General features: G+C 41.3%; 1 protein-coding gene across 1 annotated transcript in view; it reads right to left on the reverse strand.

The window, feature by feature from the left end:
* The window catches only part of LOC139305263 (copine-8), a 71299-nt gene that overhangs the window by 13111 nt on the left and 40481 nt on the right, over positions 1-17707 (reverse strand). The window contains exons 7-13 of the mRNA XM_070929212.1: positions 17423-17486; positions 15913-16016; positions 15141-15245; positions 10810-10851; positions 9523-9598; positions 7214-7267; positions 6945-7006 (exon numbers count right to left, since the gene is read on the reverse strand). Of these exons, the coding sequence (XP_070785313.1) occupies positions 6945-7006; positions 7214-7267; positions 9523-9598; positions 10810-10851; positions 15141-15245; positions 15913-16016; positions 17423-17486 (507 nt within the window). The remainder of the gene's footprint in view (positions 1-6944; positions 7007-7213; positions 7268-9522; positions 9599-10809; positions 10852-15140; positions 15246-15912; positions 16017-17422; positions 17487-17707) is intronic.

A 17707-nucleotide genomic window follows, 5' to 3' on the forward strand; every position in this document is an offset into this window, starting at 1 on the left:
CAGTTTGACTGTGATGACTTTGTGCGATGAGACAGTCATTAAAAGGATAACTTGGAAGTCAATGTCAGAGTTTCTTGCCTTACAAAGTGAATATCAGCCATAATGTTTGACACCATCATTTTGACTCCAAATGGAGAGAATGTTAATATCCAGAACAGATCCAGGACACTCTGCAAAAGGTCAACTCTGTCCTCTGCATTAAGCACACAGGAATTTGAGTGAGACATCAGTTTATTGGCTCTTGGGATTTTCCTTGGTCATGTGTGTTTCTGGATGTCATCCTACTGGCCATTTTTTAAGTCTGATGCTTTGTTACAGTCTGTTTTCCATTAAATCAAATTGCTTGTTGTTTGTAATACAACCTACAATCTAACCTAGCATTAAAACCAACTGCTGTCCCTTCTTTTAGCCTAAATATACAAATATATTACATTATAATACATTATGAATTAAAAGTAAAATAAAATAATTATTTTAAAAAAGTCAACTGAAAAGTGTGCAAAAAGAAAAAAATGTTACAGGACCAGTTGGAGCATACTTGTGCTACAGGGAACTCCAGAGAGGCATGGGAAGAAATAATAATGTTGACGGCAACTATGGGAGCTCACAAGAGTAAAGCAAAGCAAAGCAAACTCTCTTTTTGGCAGTTATCTGTCGACTTTTCATTAGCTTTTAATACGACTAATACGTCTATTCTAGCAGAAAAGGCTCAAACATCATTTTGGTCCGAGTGCTCATCTCACAGCACCCTGGATCATGGACTCTAACAAACACAACACAACAAGTAGGTGAACAGTTGTGATACACACTCTTGCCAACATTAGACTTACATGAAACACAACGTACTCACAGCAGAACTATAGTTAATGTTGCATAGTAGAATACATTAGTTTTAGTTAGTTAGTTACTAACATCAGTTTCTTATATATTATATATATATATATATATATATATATATATATATATATATATATATATAAATTTTTGTACTTTATAAAGTGGCCGTGTTGTGTAGTATTGTGTTACGATTGTTGTGTGTGTCTGCCATGTCTTTGGTTGTCAGCTGCTTGTTTTTTTACTGTTGTGTGTGTGTGTGTGTGTGTGGGTGTTACATTTCTTTCCCACACTGCAAACAAATTTCCCCCTGGGCTAATACAGTTAATTAAATCCAATCAAAAAAAGACATGGCAATAAAAGTTGCAAGGCAACCTGTTTGTTTCCATGGTATGTTTCCTGGTACAGACGTACATTTCTTTCTGTGGGTGTCACAAAGCACAATGCAACACAAACATGACATAAAATACTCTTGCCTTACAACTTAATGAAGGAATGCTAAAACAGAGTAAGACATCAAAATGAAGGTAACAAAACAAACCCTGATAACACCAGAAAATGCAAGTTAGACCACTGGCAGTGACTAAATAAATACAAATTATTCTAAGTGTAGTACATTCCTGTACTGAACACACACAAGCAGACACAAAATCAGCTGTGCGGCAAAAGGAGATCTGCAAGCATAGCTGCAGTGCATGTTAAAACCAGCCAGGCAAAATGTTCTGGCAGGTATGATAAGGAATTTTTCAGAGGCAGTGGTCTAACCACAACATCACATGACTGGGCTTCAACCGAGGGAGGTGTGATGTGAACTTAGTCTGCATTAAAACCAAACCTTATCGCTCTGTGTCCTGAAGGTACAGGGAAACCTTTAAGGGCAGTTACCACCTTCATCGTGTCATGATGGGGTTTTTTTCTATTGGCATGTCTTAAATGGCTGCAATCCACCTCTTGGCAAATTAACCTAACCCTTTGGCTTCAGCAGACATATTTCTACACACACACACACACACACACTCCAAATCAAGTTTCACCGGTTTATCTTCACTGGGGGATTTACATAGAAGACATGCAAACATGAAACCATGGGGAAAAGGTTTCATTTGGTGCATATACAGTCAAATGTACATTACAGGCTGCATACTAGCTACACTAAAGTCCACTTTATTTGGCCAGAGCAAAGATACAGTCATTTCTAATTGATTTATACCCCCTCTTATTCCTTAACTCTGGCTTTCTGATCTGTTCTGCTAACCTCTATTTGGACAGTTAAGTGTTTCAGAGGGGAGACACACCCTTCACTGCTGGGCAGCTCCGGAGAGTAATGGCTGGCTAAGTGCCTCACTTTAAAGCCTGTTCACTTTTACATTCCCTATTATTCACTACGCAGTCCTTTCTTTCTCTGTGTCGTACACGTGTGTTTCTGTGTGTGCATTAGTGTGTGTGTACATACTGTACTGTATGTGACAACACCTTTTCCACAATGCTTCTTTTATATGAGCCCCTGAGTCAAAACAATACATGCAGTATTGTACATTCAGTAAGGACTGTGTTAAAAGAACATGGCTGCTCATTTTGAATAGTGTGTACAAGCCTCTGTGTGTAGTAGTATGTACAGTATATAATAATGTGTTTGGGGTGAGGGGGGGGGCATTTTAGCAGCTGGTTTTCTGTCAGTCTCTGATCTTCCCCTGCTGTTAAAGCCCACAGTGACTCAGCTAGGAACCAATATGACAAAATACCGCACAGCAGGGGGGGACGGACTGACGAGGAGGTTGCGCACTATATTCAAATAAGCTTTCCTGCTGACTGAACAGACTGGATGCTAATGCCTCTCCTAAGTCTTCAAAGCATCTAATTTCTAGACTGTAAAAAGATTATCTTGTCCACATCTCTAATGACATGCTCCTGCAGCAGGGCGATTTTCACACACTTAAAACTTAATATGTATTCATACAGAAGAACGACAGTAACATACGCCCAACAGTGACATCACAGTGTCCTGGAGTACACCTGGACATCACTGCAGCAAGGTGCAAAGTTAAACCACTGTCAGAGGTCTCTCTTTCAAAGTGTTCCCATCTTATGTGTTAAATATTTCTGTGATTACAGGTGTACTCCGAATGCATTGACGTCTGCAGCAGAATCTTCTTCAATGCGACCACTAGGAGTCCGAATTTCTTCATGTAGGGGCTTTCATAGTAACAGTCCATAATTGATCAGTTAAATTCACAGTAATTTGGCAAATCTGATTGCCATCTTTTTTAACAAACTTTTCTTAGGAGTTAGTGAGCTGTCAGATATATGACCAATAATCAAGGAAAACATAGTTTACTTACTTTACTTTTACAATTACTCATATCAATATTTCGGGAAAATACCGAAAACCTACACTATATTATATAATGTACAATATTTATTCTCAGCAGGCTGTGTACCCCCGTATGGGAAGTGTTCATCTTTAAGGTGAAAATGTTCTATTTAAGACAAAGTGTTTCAACATGTTCTCAAGAAGTCTCCTTATATTTAACTGCCAGAGGGAAACGTATGCATGAGTGCACTGAGTGGCCTAAAAACGGCATCAGAGGTTGTGCGATGTGACCTCTCCTGATGATATGCAAACAGATGTTGCTGGTTGGACAGCGTCCATCTGGTGAGAGGAGAGGAGAGGAGAGGAGAGGAGAGCGAGGAGAGGAGAGGGGAGAGAGGGGAGAGAGGAGAGGGGAGGAGAGGAGAGGGGAGGAGAGGAGAGGAGAGGAGAGCGAGGAGAGGAGAGGGGAGAGAGGGGAGAGAGGAGAGGGGAGGAGAGGAGAGGGGAGGAGAGGAGAGGAGAGGAGAGGAGAGGGGAGAGGAGAGCGAGGAGAGGAGAGGGGAGAGAGGGGAGAGGAGAGGAGAGAGAGGAGAGGGGAGGGGAGAGAGGGGAGAGAGGGGAGAGGGGAGAGGAGAGGAGGGAAGAGAGAGGAGAGGGGAGGGGAGAGGAGAGGAGAGGAGAGAGAGGAGAGGAGAGGAGGGAAGAGAGAGGAGAGGGGAGGGGAGAGGAGAGGAGAGGAGAGAGAGGAGAGGGGAGGGGAGGAGAGGGGAGAGGAGAGGGGAGAGAGGAGAAGGGAGAGGAGAGAGAGGAGAGGGGAGGGGAGAGGAGAGGAGAGAGAGGAGAGGGGAGGGGAGGAGAGTGGAGAGGAGAGGAGGGAAGAGAGAGGAGAGGGGAGGGGAGAGGAGAGGAGAGGAGAGAGAGGAGAGGGGAGGGGAGGAGAGGGGAGAGGAGAGGGGAGAGAGGAGAAGGGAGAGGAGAGAGAGGAGAGGGGAGGGGAGAGGAGAGGAGAGGAGAGAGAGGAGAGGGGAGAGGAGAGAGAGGAGAGATAAACAGCTCATACCTGCATTAAGTCAAATGAGCCAAACGTTGATATTGGCAGACATATTGTGCTTGTTAATTTGTTTAAGTATAACCCACAAAGCAGAACGTCTGGGTTCCTTTCAAGGATTTGATTTTTTACAAATCTTTGTCTTGATTCTGAGTGTCTGCTGCTCTATCTAATGATAACCTCTCAGAATGATTTCAATACGAGCAGAGTTCCCTCCTGCTTCTATTCTGATTTCAATACTCAATTCACAAACCAAAACAAGGGGAGACAATATCTGTCACTATGAGTGACAGGACCGCCTTCAAAGGCACAACTTAAAATGGAAGATATAGCCAACAATTCTTCCATTTTTTATCCTTGTGCTCATGAATAGAGGCCTCTTTGTTGGAATCCATGGGTGGCACTAATGCTTTATCACATCACAGTGAAAAGAATAAGAGCAGCGATGCTCTGGATTGAGATGGAGCCTTCTCAAATCAGTCATTTATGCTAATGCTGCCAGCGGATCATGTTCCTAATTAGGTCCAAATGAACAATTAGCTGATTGGGTTGAAGCGGCAAAAAGAGCTGTCAATCATAAGATAAGAGAGCAGTGGGGAGGGCAGCTGAGGAGAGATACAAGGAAATGAAACGAGATGACGACAAAATACCTGACAGTCCAACAAGATTGAGACATGCAAGGTATTCTGGGGAAATGCACAAGTGAGAAAGTACCTAGGATGGTGTGTTTATGTGTTTGTGTGTCTGCGCACAAACACACAGTCTGCCCATTATGCAATTGGAGTAAATGCAAGTGGACCATTACAATCCATTTAGGTTTCAAACAGTGAGACAGCACTTGGCACTTAATTTAGCCACACAAGCGTGTAACAGCACCCAGCTCACACTCCCAAAGCACTGCCAAAAAAAGAAAAAAGGGTTCAAACTATGTGCATATTTACTGTATTTTACCTTATGAGACTTCTGTTTCTCTGCCTGTTCAGGTTTCTTAATGTTTGCTGTCTGTCAGGATGTAGTTTTGTGACTTTATTTTCAGTTTACCACTTTCTAAACAAAATAAAAATAGCTTTAACATAACCATACTGCACAGCCATATTTACCTACATTATACTGTCATACACGTCATACTGTGCAACTGCACTCGGTAGAAAAGTATATGACCATCTTCCTGTGTGGGTGTGTGTTCAGGTAGAGGTTGAGGTCAAGCAGATTCAGAGCAGCCACAGAGTTCAAAGGTCAAATGGAAGATCTTGTAGATACTAGGGGCCTTATGGAATTGTAGCTGTGTTTCTGTACCGTAATTAGTGTTTTCATGAAATTCATGCCTTGCGCAATGTAGGAACACATGTTGACATGCTTTGCATTCTTGTAATTACTGAGTTGTCTGATAAATAATTGTCACACTTTTCCTTTCATGTTTAACTCTTGTTTAGTCCAGTAACAGTAAAGCTTTTTGGCTCTGGCTTTTTAGCTGCTATATGCTCCACTAAGTTGCATGTAAGTTAGTCGCTAACTTTGTCTGCTGTTTGGTGACGGACAGGTGGCATACAGTGGAATTTTGGAGCTTTTTCACTGAAAATTGCTGCCTGCTGAGAGCAGTGAGAGTGAACCAAAACAGTGAAGCTGTGGCCTGGAAAAATAATGAGCTGAAAGAAGCTATAAAAGCTCTGCAGAGCTAAGGGGAAATGCAAAGTCAGGTGATTTAGATTGCCTACAACAACAACATCAACGTCCAACTAATCAATATATCACAGTTTAAGGCAGCTTTTACGGGAAAGGTCCTTTAAATCATTTGTGGTACAAAGAGAAGACAGCATAGCGCAGTAAGTGTTGGCTTCTTGGATAATCCTCTCATTGGCTCAAGCTATTGGCCGGCTTTTTAACCCACTGCTCTGAGCCGTGTGCTACCTCTTTTGAAATCTTCCTGAAATTAGCAACAGCAACAGGGGAAAAAAGGTAAGATTGTAGTGTTTTATTTTGAGTTTGTCACCAAGACAACAAACTTGTACTTTCAGTGTTTTTATGGTGATTTTTTTCCCTCAAAACCTTTGGACTTTCCTTACCACCTAAAAAGCACAGCTACAAGGGCAGCAGGAACAGAGAAATACTAATATGGAGATTTTTTCCCCCAAAGTTGCATGCACACACACTCCCTTTCTCTCCCTTGACAGTCTCCCCCTCTGTGAGTCTAATGATGGCAGAGTGTGTAGGCAAGCATTCGCGCCACGCCTGGTTGCACACGGTCAACCCTCCTGAGCAACATACGTACACAAGGAGATATACATAGACACATGTACGAGCCCACACGGTGGCACATGGCACGGGCGAGTGCTGAAACACAATGCAAGATTACACACAAGGGCACACACAAGGGCACACACACACACACACACACACACACACACACACACACACACACACACACACACACACACACACACACACACACACACACACACACACACACACACACACTTCAGAGTCTGAGCCCTGTGTACTTGACTTCAGGTTGGCCCATATCTCTCTCTCTCTCTCTCTCTCCACCTTTCACTGTCCTTCTCTCACATTCAAATGTACACTTTTCCATCTGATTCACTCACACTGAGGGATCATTATCTTTGGCATATTGCAGGCACTGATGGGGTTATTATCGAGACAGGGACCGGCACACTCAGCATGTCACTTCTCATTAAAGGACTACAACGCCCATCTCTCAGTGTGCGTTCAATGAACGGCTGGTCATTGACTTACCCTCCTTTAATGTAGTCCAGGAAGGTGACTTCAATGTCCACCAGGAATGACAGCAGCGTTACCTGTAAGTGACAGGGCCACAATCAGCTTTGTGTCAGTGATAACGACTTTCAAGAGTTGCCTCTGATGGGACAGTTTACAGTTTCTCATTCTTTCTGACACAATGAATCCAATGACCTGTACTGTTACAGAATGAAACACTAAGCAGTATGAAACGAGTGCCCATCTGGGAAAGATTGATGCATCAGATTTTATGGATATTTCCTCACCGTTCCAGAGTTGAGGTATTTTTTCTTCTTTCCTTTCTTCTTTGGATTTACCACCTAAAAAAGACAGGATTCTCTCTTATGATTTCAACATCTATTCATTCATTCTTCAATTCAACCTTTCATTTGTCTTATATAACACAACTGTGAAAACCTCCAAATACTGGTCAGCCCTACATTAATCAGGTTGTGATGAAAAACTGCACCTGAAATCTACGTGTGGTAACTGAAGCCATATACAGTACAGTTTGTACACCTCCCTCCCACTCTCTGTCCTCACGTACTCCCCCTAAACCAGCAACCACCATGAATATGCCTTTGAGCAATGCACTTAAAGCCCAACTTATCCAGAGGAGCAGCTAAATCTAGAGGAGGATTATGGTTCTAACCTGGGTGGTGGTCTTCATGAATATGTAACAGTACTCAAAATGAGTGCACAGTCAACCTTCCTTGGATAAATTAAGATTCCCATGCTTTGAGACCCCCGTTTTGTGAGCAGATTAGAAAAGGTACTCTTTCAGCCGTGGGCCTCGATTCAATTCCTCTCTCATGTTGCGAACTGGGCTCATTAAAACATACATTTGCTCCTGTGATGTGGGGACCTGCCAGAAACCGACCTGAAACTCCTTTTGAATCCCAAACACTGCATCAGAGCTTTATGGTCTAATTAAACTGGGCCAAGGTTAAACAGAAAGAGAGGACGTCTGGGAAACAACATACAAATGTGTGGATTTATGCATTTCTCCTTGGTTCACATTGCAATAGGCACACACAAGGACACATTTGCCTCTGGAGGCGAGGTGCAATGATTGAAACGTGGTTGTAACACAAATACCCACACTTACACACACACACACACACACACACACACACACACACACACACACACACACACACACACACACTGAGGGGCTTTAGCAATGCAAAGCCATCCTCACTCTAACTGCCAGCTTCAAGTTGGGGAAAAACCAGGGTCAAGAAACAGGCAAGAAATGGCAAAATATCTTTGTGTGTCTGTGTGTGTGAGTTTTTCTGTGTTCCATTGGTCTATCTGTGTTCCTCACATATTCGTCAATGTGCCTCTGTGCGCACCTTTGTGCGTGTGCACATCTGAGCACTATTAGGCAAACAGCAGCTGTTTAAAATGACAGTCCCCTGTGTGCTCTCCTCTGTGTGTGGTACTCTGTTAATCAAGAAGTGTTGACTCTTCCCGGGAGAAGATAAGCCAGTGATCCATCATGACTGTCAGTGTGTGTGTGTGTGTGTGTGTGTGTGAGAGAGAAAAGATGCACAGTAGGATAAACACAGTCCCTGTGCCATGTTGGTTTCAAAATTGTATATACTTTTTTATAAAACGTATCTTCTTCAGTGGATTATGGTATCAACTAAGTCCTATGGAGCCCATATCATCTTAATTGTTGATTATTCTCCACAAAACAATACAGTATAATTTGTTAGGTTATAGGAGGGGGGATACTTAAATCATACTATTTATTGGAAATAAATGTTTTTCCATGATTTCCAAACATTTAGCATAGTTTTTTTACGTTTTAAAGACTATTTGCAGATTAATTTACGTAATTTCCCCCATGGAATCAATAAAGTATTTCTGATTCTGATTGCCAAATTATTTCTCCATATATTTTCCTGCCTTGCATAGTAACTGACTGGACTGGACGTGGCTGGTCGGTTCACCCAAATCACAAACAAACATATTCTCCAACTTTTGCAGCTTAGCTGAGATGTCGGCCTCCACCCAATGCAATGAAGGTGAACGGAATTTTGTCTGTGGAAAGCATTTTTAAAACCTTGATACAATGACACTTAAAACGGAGGGCTGCAGTGGGATCAAATGTTGCAGGTACGGGATCTATTTACTCTGATGTAGGTGGGAGCAGGCAATCAGCATCATCAAAGTTGCATTGTGGGCAATATAGGCACCAGGGAAGTGACATTAAAAAAACATGGACATGAGCCATAATGTTTTTGGCTCCTACTACAGCAAGCTAAAGCAGCTTATTTCTACTTTTAAAGGCTATTAATGAGGCTTTTTTCTTTTTTAGATGAGTAACAGTGTTAGAATTTTCAACAAGTGTTTTATTCTCCCCGCTAGATGGGACAGGCAGATTTTCAACTAAACAGCAGTTGAGTAAGTTGAACTGAAATGGCAGTTCAGTTTTACTGTCATTTAACTTCAGTAGAAATGTTCCAGATGAAAACCCAGTGGTATTAGTGAGCTGCTGACCTGTATGAATTAAACATACATGCAAGTACATGCAAGCTCACACACAGACACACACACACAAACTCACCTCATAGACGTTGAACTGGCTCTGCCCTCTAGATAGTTCTCTGTAGCTGGTGCTGAACTCTCCGATAAAGTCATGACTACAGAGAGAATTTAAAAAACATCAGTGCTTGACAACATATTCCATTTAATTATTTAAGACAGTACATACAGACGACAATGTAGTGACAATCCCAATGCGCTGGCAGACTCAGAAAATGTTGACATTTTGTCTTGAAACAGCCTTGCCATGTGTGAGTTTTTGCTTCGTGTCCCAGAAAAGACAACTTATGTAACTTAAAAGTGAACGCAAATGATGAAGTTAGTAGCCAGTATATAACACGAGAAAAGAACCCAAACACGAAACACGTTCATGTGCATGGACAATGGTTAAGACTAACACTAAAGCTCAGTTCAACCAAACAGCTTGTTAAACATTGTTAGCATTTCTCAGTCCCATTGAAAAACATCACACCAAAATGTCACTGTGTTCCCTCTATTAGATTGAGAGTGACACTCAATAGATTGCAAAGTATAAAGAATAGAGAAATAACTCCCTGTTCAACTACAGCTTGACAAATGTCACTCCTCTTTCTTTCTGTCTGACTGTCAGCAGCCAGAATCCAGACTCATCATTAAGCAGTCAATCTGTGATGAGCCTGCACTCGGCGCCCTTACCTTCTGAAAACACAGACCAGTGTTAATTATGTGGGACTTGGATTAGATTAGCCGTACACAGGAAGCTAGCATGTGTTGAATGTTAATGTAATAAAGATAAGAAGTAATAAGGAAATGTATTGCTGCACATTTATCAGGGTTTATATGAATTGAGCTTATCATTTCACATAATTTATAGCTGTACAAAAAGCTGCCATCCGCACAATCTTATAACCAAACTCAATAACACTATAAAAATAAAATAAACATGATGCATTGCTCTTCCCAACATAATAGCACATTAGCTGCATTTAATAATACAACTTGCGGGAATCTGTATTGACGTCGAATATTACTTATCAGATCAGAACCACATTTTATGGTGTCGAGCATCTGTCTGAACACAGCCTAAAGCCTTGTTTATACTTCTGCAGTAGAGCAATCAACAGCCGAGGAGTGGAACCACATGAAAACATCATCTGTCCAAACATTAATATAAAGTCTACTGTACTGCCAGAATTTTCCAGATCACATGTAGTTTAGTTATTAATTAATTGAGCATGGAAAGTGTTTTCAGGCTGGAATTTAAAGGATTGTATGATAGTAAAATTACAGAAATAACAATGTAAGTGGGCAAATAAAAGAGAGGAATTACCTGCCATCTCTGTCCCAGTCGTACACCTCGACCTTGATTGTTCTGTTGGGAGAGACACAAGATGAGGATTGGATAATAAAAACAGATCTACATTAAATTACATTAATTTAGCTTTTATCCAAAGCGACTTAAAATAAGTGCATTTCAAACATCCGGATACGACCCAAAAATTACAACAGTACATCAACTTCATCAAATATGCTGAACTGCTTCAAGTCAAGTTTTTTTATGGGCCAAGGTGCAGTTCTGAACAGACACGTTTTCAGTCTGCAATGGAAGATCTGTAGAGTTTCTGCCCTCCAGATGTTGACAGGGAGCTCGTTCCACCATTGTTCCACCAGGTCCGCAAACAGTGGTGATTTTGCAGAGCGGTAGCCGGGCCCCCCTCGTAGTGAGGGAGTCGTAGGCAAGCCGATTGGCAGTAGCAGAACGTAGTGGTCGGGCTGGGGTGTACGGTTTGACCATGTTCTGGACATGGCACAGTAGGCGAGCACCAGTGCCTTGAATCGGATTCGAGCAGCCACCGTCCACAGCCATTTCTTTTCTTTTCCTGAATTATGAGTCTATCGATGTTTTTCCTGATATGCACTTAATTTCTTGACGCATTGCAATGCTTAGTTGCAACTTACAACATATTCAAAAGGTGAAAGGACATTTACAATAAAAGAAAAAGCTCATTTGGTCTGTGTTTTAAGTTTTTCTCCAGAGTACAACTAAACTGACTTACTATAATAATATTCAAAGTGCTGAAAGGCTACCTTCGACACTTTTGAAATTATAGAATATACATAGATGTTGAGTCTCACACGTCTTTTGTCATTGTTGTCATGGAGCCATTAGGAGAAGCAGATCCATTCTGCAGCTTATCTTTATTCCAACACACTGTCTGTCTGTCACTGCATTTGCCTCCGGTAATGTGCTCTCCCCTCATCTCCAAATACATCTATGTCTGCATCCCATTATAGCTTACAAGGAAATGGGGAAAAAAACAGAATAGTCTGCAAAAGGCAGATAATGCTGTGCTATCACTCTATCTACCAATGTCTTCCACAGAAGGGTCATTTCTCTCTGACAAAAGAAGGAGAGCGATACACAGAGAAGGAGAAGGGTGAGGCAAGAGGATAATAGAACCGAATAAAAACAGACAAGCAAAAGGCACTCTGCTGGAGAGACTGAAGGAGGGAGCAAGCAAGGGGAAGAGACGGTGTGAAAACGACTCAAGACGGACAGGAAAGAAATACGGTCAGAGTCACAAAATGATGTGGTACCCTCAGTCGATTAAGTTTGTCTCTTTGACAGTAGGAACTACTCTCATGTATTACTGTGTGAAAGACCAGACAACAGTGTTTCATGAATTTTGCATGACTTTCTTCTGAACTTACTGTAATTGCTTTGGAGCTTAGACAAACAAGTCTAATTCAAAACCTGAGCCACAACTGCGCGTTCCCATCTTCCTCATCTTTCAATATGAGAAGGAGTGGAAATACAAACAATCATTAATGGGCCTTAGAGCTGCTTGGAGCGCCAGATGCACATTACCGGAAAGGAAGCAATAACAGTAAGGTGTGGCTGATAGAGACGGGCATAAATGTGTCTCCTGGTTAGTGTAACACTTTCTCCTCAAGAGAAACCAGTGGGTGCAGTCGTGTGTGTGTGTGTGTGTGTGTGTGTGTGTGTGTGTGTGTGTGTGTGTATATATGCGTGTTTCTGGGCGTGTGTCTTATTAAGTCAGTGTTGTGCCACATCTCAGTAGGAAACATCCCGTCACTCTGAGCTTTGATGATGTGACAGGAAATCGACAATGATTTCACTTGTTAATCTTATGGTCTCACTGCATATGTGTGATGTCGTGTGTTTGTGTGTATGTCTGGGTGGCCCACACACACACACACACACACACACTTACACTGGCCCATCAGAGCACCTACAAGCAGACAGACACAGTTCTCTATTGTTTTCCAGCCTGAGCTTCTCCTTATCTCTTCTCCCAGGCTGCAGAGAGATCAACTCAATGTGTGTGTGTGTGTGTGTGTGTGTGTGTGTGTGTGTGTGTGCGTGTGTGTACTGTATGTGCAGTCCACTGTGAGTTTCCTGAGTCCCCCACTGATAAGGCTTGGTGTGAGTCAACTCCCCTAATAAGCTTATTGGACCAAACTACAGATCAATGCTGCTGTCTGCTAGCTACGCTAAGCTAAACCCTATTGTCTGTTTCTTTGTGCCTTTTTCACTACGCAGCTGCTATCAACACAGGAGATGAACACAAACAGAAGACTGACATGAGGGAGACATTTGTAAGTAAACCCTGCGTCACCCACAAGAAGATGGGCTTTCAGTGACGCAAAACAATTTAAAAAGCCAGAAACACAGTTTGACGTTGATCAGAGGGCACTTCTCAAATGCATTGCAGAATTTTCAAATAACTTCCAAGACGTTTCCTGGAAAGGACCAAGTTACATGGTAGTAATTAAAGGGAACACAGAGACAGTGTTAAATGAGTACACTTTGAATGAATTAGTTCCAATGAATTGCTAATGTAACCTGGGGACCTTTGAGTTAGCAGAGCATGCAGAATTCAGATTTTTTTCTGCAGGGAAGCATACAATTTAAACTATGAGAAGACTTGTTTCCAATAACAAATGAATAATGAATCAATATTTACTTAGGTTTTAAGATCATTTTAAATAGAAGCACCAAATAATTAGTACCAAAGTATGCTGCTCTTTCCAGGAAACATGCTGGGGATGTTTGGGGGAAATATTTAGGAAATGACTGACCTACAAAATAAAGTGTTACCAAAAAACCTTTTAAAATAAGATAATTATAAGTTCTATCAACCATAAAGATAGCATCCCTTAGAATTAGCAGCGAGACTCCTGTCCACCACCCAATCAATAACATAGTTCCACTGACAGCTCATGCATCCCTGGCAGTCCCAGGATCAGCACAACGGCCAGCGGTCATGACTCTCTTTCATGTGGATGATCCACCCTGAGCTAGAGGGAAGCAGGAGGACGCTGATCTACTCATCGTCTTTATACGTTTTGTTCACATTCACTGCTGAACATTGGTATAATTTCAGACATGTTTCATACAGCAGAATTATAAATTCCTGCCTCCGATCAAATACATGCTGCCAATTTTTCAAATGAGTTCCTCTTAACACAGTTTCATCTGCTGTTTATGTTTTCTGCTTTCTCCCACAAAACAGCCACACAATCACGAATCACATTCAGACTTTGGTGGCCAAAGAGCAATTACAATCATAGACCTAATAAAGCAAATTCAGAGTGTGTTTGGGGGCGGGATGACACTTGTTGTTGTGGTACCAAAATAAATGCAGAGAAAGAAAATTAAGTTCTGACTTGCCTTTGAATACATCGCTTTTAGGGTCTTTGTTCATGTTAGTGTCACATGACAAGAGGATTAAAGCAGTCTGCCCCCTCCTTCTGTAAACTAGTGAACTAAATATAAACTAGACCACCAGAAAGTAATGTTGCTTATCTGCTAAAAAGCCTGTGAAGTATACCCCTGAATGCATCATCTATATAAGGCTGCAGTGACAGGCTTCATTCAGAAGTGGGGCCACTATGCTGCTGTGTAGGAGAAAAAATCACATCTCCAATGAAATATATTACAGTACTGACTTAGATGAAATAATCCTTATAGAAAATAAGGCTGTCAAACAAATTTTCAAAGGAAAACCAAATAATAAAATCATGCATCCACACTTTGTTTCCAGGAAATATACCAAAATAATAAGTAATTTCTTTCTGCCAAGTCATCTTTGTCCTCCTACTGAAACTGCTAAATCCAATAATATTTTTACTTAGCTGCTGGAAACAGGTTCATACATATTTCATGTTTCAACTGTATGTCGTTTATTGAATGCTATTTTCCATTTATTATTTTTATGCCATTTTTATTTGATGACTCTCCCCGATGCATGCTAAACAATAAAAGGCGGAATATGTCAGTGTGGATGCGCACAGTGCCTAGGCTCATTGTTCATATCCCAGTCAGTCAAAGATAAAAATGAATGACAAATACAGCTTTTATGACAAAGTACTGAAGTTGTATGTTACACAAGTTTCTGTGCCTAATTAACTCTTATACATCTTTACTGTTGTTTGTGTTCTTTCAATAGATGCCTTTGGTGAGTCACAGCAGCCTGAAGAGGCCATGAGACGCTGCGGGAACCTCCATCAGATCCACCAGAGTTGCCCATATTGACATTTTCAGTGTGTTTGAAACAGAAAATTGGGTTGTCTGGGTTGTTGTACTCTATTTAAGTTACCATAATGTCTAGCATCTACAAAAGGAATCAGACTCACCTGTCATAATCACCATTGCAAAGAGCCCGGACAGGGATCTTAAAGGCCTGCCATACTGGGTTCAAGGTATTCTTTACCACCTCTGTCTTGTGGCAGATGGTAAACCTGCAGACAGAGACGAGGAGAGGCAGAGAGAGAGTGAGAAAAGGCAAAAGAGAGGAGGGATAAAAAAAAAAGATTTGAGGGGAGAGAGGGGGAAATAGAAAAGAGGATGGAGTTAAGGAGGAGAGAAAAAGAGTGAGATTTAAGGAGTATGTATTGAGAAATACATATACGAGAGAAAGAAAATACAATTAAAGAGACTTTCCACTCACTGTGAGTAAAAGTGGAGGGTTGTGTGGAAGCTAGGCTACTGCCCTTACACACACACACACACACACACACACACACACACACAAAAATACTGCAAGGAGGTAATTTCATTAGTCCCTTGGCTAGCAGGTGGACTTCCGCCCTCAGAGCACTAGGTCTTATCTGACTTGTCACACACTGCAGGATGGAAAAAAGAGCCTATAGAGCAGGATCAAACACTCAACACACATAACATCTGTGTGAATATACCAGGCGCACATGCACATTCGTGCGCTAACATTTCCACATGTAATTCACACACATGCTTAAACAGGCAGCATGGGTTTTGATCTGAGGCAAATCAATGAAACCAATTTCCTTTGGATGCAGGGGAGGATTAAACCAAACATGAAAGGGGAGAAGAGGGAAAGATGGAGGGAGAGTGAAGGAGGAAGTGGAGGGGAGGAGAGGGGGAACTCACGTGCCGTCCTCGTTGCTCCTGTAGAAAACAAGAAAGGGGTCAGACTTGCCGAAGAAATCCTTTTTGTCCAACTTGTTCCCACAGAACTGCATCATCACTGACTCCTGATGACAAAAGAGACAGAGAGAAAACATGCATGAGGAAAACGTGTCAATGTTTTTATGTCAGATGTCACTTCACCTTTGGATACTTGGATGTACACATCGGCACCATTAAATGTAAATGCATTATTTGCATGTGATGAATTTATTAGGTGTAACCACTTAACATTTATCAACTTTTAATTTTGACTTTAATTTGAGTTTACCTCTGTGACAGTTAGTGATTATCTTCTGATAAAACCCAAGGAATGGATTTGCTCCACTCAGATGTGGCTTATACATTATACAAGCACTGTTTCCAGTCTGTGGTTGTCAAATTATTTTTGTGGACGTTGAGGGGTGTTTATGATCACATCTGCAGCCCTAATTCTCTTTGAACGCAACATTATATTTATAGAAAGATTGATTTCTGGGGCTGTTGGTAGAAAAGTTGTCTCTCTCTTGGATCTCTATCTTCTCAAATGGTTTCTCTGCATGTGACTGTTAGAGCATGGAGAACGCAGGAGCAAAACAGAAAAAAGTTTTTCTTTGATAATGACAGACTGAATCCAAAAGCTTTTATTATTGTTGACTTAAAATAAAGCTTTTTTCTGCTGTGCTATGGAGGCCCAAAAATGATTAAATGTGTGCTGAGGCCAAAAAAGAAGACAACGATAATGAAAGAAGAAAAATTAATAGAGCTGGAAGAACACAAATGGAGGAAATGATTGCAGATAAAGAAAAAAATAAAGGAAAAGTTTTTTTCCCAACTGACTGGGGGTAAAAGGAAAAAGAAAAGCTATAATATAAAACCTTTATATTGCTTTTTACAGTTACACACTTTTTATTTTTATTTAATGTATTCAGTTACATTTGTGACTCATCTGATATTCTATTACTTCTTTTTGTGGGTGTTGGGGCTCCATGCCTCCCTGCTATAGAAGCCATTTTTATATAAAAGTCTATTGTCATAACATGCTAATTGGAATAGTCATCCCCATAACTACAAAATACACCACCAATGGGAGCAGAAATGCAACATGAAAAGCCAACTGCTGCTTTCAAGTGTTTAAGTATTTTAGTGGGGATTTTGTTGTTCTTTCTTAAGTTTAATGAAATATTCAAATATTCAAACAGAGGTCAAAGGGGCCTTAGCCTCTCTCGCCATTTGAACTTCTTAAGTCAGTAAACACACTGTTTACACTCAATATTCAGACCCAAGTTCCCACAGATATTATGCCTTGAATCTTAATCTACAAATGTCCTGCCCACAAAGAAAGCAAAAATCTCAAGGGAGATGAAACCACAAGTGACAGACAACCAGAGGAAGGAACAGATAGACAGAGCAGATAATAGATGCAGAAAAGATGGAGAGACAGAGCAGACACAGGAAAACAAAGACTTTTCAGGAAGTGTACGTCCATCCTCACCCTGCAGTTGTTCAGCTCCTCGGCTTTCACAATAATGGTCCCGCATTTTTTCCCTGGAATGCCTCTGTACACACAACATGGCAAAGGGTTAATAGATCACAGTCGCATTGCTAGTGTATTTGGCTTGACCACGTTGTTAACTCTATATGCGTCCTTCCTCACACGCCTCTGCTGTACTCAAGGCCAAAGGTCAAGTTCACATAGTGAAATAATCAGAAGACATCTCATATTTCCTAACAGGAATTACCATCTCGACTTCAGAACAGTGTGTACACTAAAAGAAGA

The sequence above is a fragment of the Enoplosus armatus genome, chromosome 22 (genome assembly GCF_043641665.1).
Source record: "Enoplosus armatus isolate fEnoArm2 chromosome 22, fEnoArm2.hap1, whole genome shotgun sequence".
Classification (NCBI taxonomy): domain Eukaryota; kingdom Metazoa; phylum Chordata; class Actinopteri; order Centrarchiformes; family Enoplosidae; genus Enoplosus; species Enoplosus armatus.